Source organism: Triticum aestivum, chromosome 2D, assembly GCF_018294505.1.
Source record: "Triticum aestivum cultivar Chinese Spring chromosome 2D, IWGSC CS RefSeq v2.1, whole genome shotgun sequence".
Taxonomy (NCBI): Eukaryota; Viridiplantae; Streptophyta; class Magnoliopsida; order Poales; family Poaceae; genus Triticum; species Triticum aestivum.
In genome coordinates, this window is record NC_057799.1 from 561529079 (window position 1) to 561532264 (window position 3186).

A 3186-nucleotide genomic window follows, 5' to 3' on the forward strand; every position below is an offset into this window, starting at 1 on the left:
CCTAGGGCAACATGCGCTGGAGGTGGGACCCACGCGTAGGGGCGCGGTATGAACAACCTCTACCCTAAGTCGTATCAATCCTGGTTTAGTGGTCGTTAATCTCAGGTTTAAGCACCTAACCCTGGTTAAGCGGCATAAAGCTTCCAATGGACACGCTAAGCCATCACTGTCGCCATGCATCACAATGGTGCATCATAGTTCACCCCGCGCCCCTTCGCCGAAAGTCTCCTCTCTGTCACCAGCGCACACACAACACCCATGAAACTGCCTCATGGGCCTCACCTTCACGCATACGCCGAATCCCACATGTCAGCGTCATCGCACCATTTCTTCTTGTCCACAGCTGGAGGGATGCACAAGAATTTGTTCTCCCATCCAAACTCTCTCTCTCTCTCTCTCCTCCCATTATTTTATGTACATGTTGCACCTCCTCCTCCTACTGGTTGGAAGAAGCTCTCAAACCCCCTCTCCTCCTCCTCCCCCTTTCTCATCTCCTCCTCTTCATAGCTTGCCGTCCTCTCTTCTCCTCCCCTCCCGGCCATCGCCTTATCACACAGTGCGTGCTCTCTCTTTTGGTGTTCTCACCTCTCCTTTCCTCTCCATCCAAGCACTATCTTCTTGCACCTTTCTTTAGTTTCTTCCCTGTTTGCTTCTTTGTGGATCCAGAGTTTTTAAAAACCAAGCAGGAGCATAAACAACTGCATCGCTTTAAAAATCATTGCTTCCTTTTCCAAGGCTTCCTTTTAAACCTAAAAACAAGACACCACTCTGTTTCAATCTGATTTTTCTCCCTGTATTTTTTCCCTGCTTTTTTGGAGTTCTAAATCTTTTGCTTCCTAGCTAGTACATCAGTACATGAGCTAGAGAGAAGCATGGCAGGCCTCGACCTTGGCACCGCCGCGACGCGCTACGTGCACCAGTTCCACCACCTCCACCCGGACCTCCAGCTGCAGCAGAACAGCTACGCCAAGCAGCAGCACGAGCCCGCCGACGATGACCACAACGGCAACGGCAACGGCGGCAACTACGGAGCCCAGTACGGCGAGAACAACGACGGCGGCTCCTCCTCCTCCGGCCCCGCCGGTGATGGCGCGGGTGGCGGCGGCGGGGGCGGGCCTGGGGACATGGTGGCGCGCCGGCCACGGGGGCGCCCCCCGGGCTCGAAGAACAAGCCCAAGCCGCCGGTGATCATCACGCGGGAGAGCGCCAACACGCTGCGCGCCCACATCCTGGAGGTCGGCAGCGGCTGCGACGTGTTTGAGTGCATCTCCACGTACGCGTGCCGGCGGCAGCGCGGCGTGTGCGTGCTGAGCGGCAGCGGCATCGTGACCAACGTGACGCTGCGGCAGCCGTCGGCCCCCGCGGGCGCCGTCGTGACCCTGCACGGCAGGTTCGAGATCCTGTCGCTCTCGGGCTCCTTCCTGCCCCCGCCGGCTCCCCCTGGAGCCACCAGCCTCACCATATTCCTCGCCGGGGGGCAGGGGCAGGTCGTCGGCGGCAACGTCGTGGGCGCGCTCTACGCCGCGGGCCCGGTCATCGTCATCGCGGCGTCCTTCGCTAACGTCGCCTACGAGCGCCTCCCGCTGGAGGACGAGGAGGCGCCGCCTGCAACGGCAGGCATGCAGATGCAGCAGCCCGGCGACGCCGACGCCGCGGCCGCCATGGGCGGCGTCCCGTTCCCTCCCGACCCGTCGGCTGCCGGCCTGCCCTTCTTCAACCAGCTGCCTCTCAACAACATGACCGGCGGTCCCGGCTCGCAGCTCCCTCCCGGTGCCGACGGCCACGGCTGGGCCGGCGGACGGCCACAGTTCTGAATTCTCACAGGTGCTTGGGAGATCGGTGTAATTGCTGTCGGCGGAGAGAAGGCGAGATCACGATGAGCAACCACAAGGTTTCAGGGCAGTTTGCAAAAAGGTTAGAGCACGCACACACGAACGATCCAAGGAAACAATCTATCGTCTACTGCACTATTTCTATCTCTGTACAATTTCGTAGTGTTTTGTCGATCTCTGATCATGTTGTCCTCCTTGTTCTTTTTCTTCTTCTTCTTCTTCTTCTTCTTCTTCTTCTTCTTCTTCTTCTTCTTCTTCTATTTTCTTTTCTTGTCTCTCCTGAACCTTAATCTGTGGCCTGTGTAACCTTCTCGATCTTGATTTTCAATATGGCTTTAAATAATTATCCCTCAATTTGTCCGAGCATATGCATGGGTCTACTCATCTTGGTCTTGCTGGTATGTTGTTTATGTGGACGACAGATTCGATTCCAGCCGATAAGGAGGAAAATTTAGTGCTGTTAGTGTTCGTGTGGGCTTAATTAAGCTGTCAATTCCTACTTTATTAGATAGATCGATGTGTTGTAGATGCTTTTGGGTAATTATTTTTGTGCCATACAAAGGTGTTAGATGCCCTATGTGTACTCTAACGAAGTGATGTGTGTATATTATACTAGTCTTCACGACAGTTCAGCTTTGAGCTAACATAATCATGCATATCTCGTCACTTAGTTCTTTTCTGGTTGTGAGTTTATGTTGGAGTTGTCAAATTGGGAATTGCATCACAATTCAGTTGTTACAGTGCTTTGCTCTCACACGTGTGCATGCTTGCCGTTGTTTAAAGATCACAAAGGTACTATATACTACTACTAACTGCATCCTCACAGAAACAGGCTATAGCTATATAGCTCATGGGGAACCCTCAGCTGTCTGTCTATGTTTCTTACTACCACTTACGTTTCCCCCAATGTTCTTCGCTCCTTGTCCTATTGAGTACTGTAAAGAACAGAACCATAGTTTTCAGAAGCTATTGGAACTTGCGCATTTAGAGACCTAAGGTTTCCACTGCTGACATGTGTTATGTTCGTTATTGCCTCTCTGTCTTCCATCACTGTTCATATGGTGGCTTAACTCTCCCTTGAACAAGTTGCTAATAATTTTATATGTAGAATTGGGTAGATGGTAAGCATACTCCTTTCTTGAAGAACATGCATGCATTTCAGGGTGCCAATCTGAGTATAACATGCAGGAACGCCTCTCATGTGTTGAGATATATTAATTCCTTGTATCATTCTGTAGAGTCCTTAAATATGCATCTGTGTATGTTTCATTTCTGTTGAATATATAGTTCGGATCCAAATCCTATTTGGTTGCCGTGAAGCCCAACTTAGAGTTAAAATATAATCAGTTAAATA

General features: G+C 51.7%; 1 protein-coding gene across 1 annotated transcript; it reads left to right on the top strand.

The window, feature by feature from the left end:
- Positions 1–323: 323 nt before the first annotated feature.
- LOC123054512 (AT-hook motif nuclear-localized protein 23) lies at positions 324–2186 on the top strand. Its single transcript, XM_044478293.1, has one exon. The coding sequence runs from the start codon at positions 873–875 to the stop codon at positions 1812–1814; it is 942 nt and encodes a 313-aa protein (XP_044334228.1). The 5' UTR covers positions 324–872; the 3' UTR covers positions 1815–2186.
- The last annotated feature ends 1000 nt before the right edge of the window (positions 2187–3186 follow it).

Coding starts and splice junctions, on each gene's coding strand:
- LOC123054512 (XM_044478293.1), top strand. CDS start 873: ATGGCAGGCCTCGACCTTGGCACCGCCGCGACGCGCTACGTGCACCAG.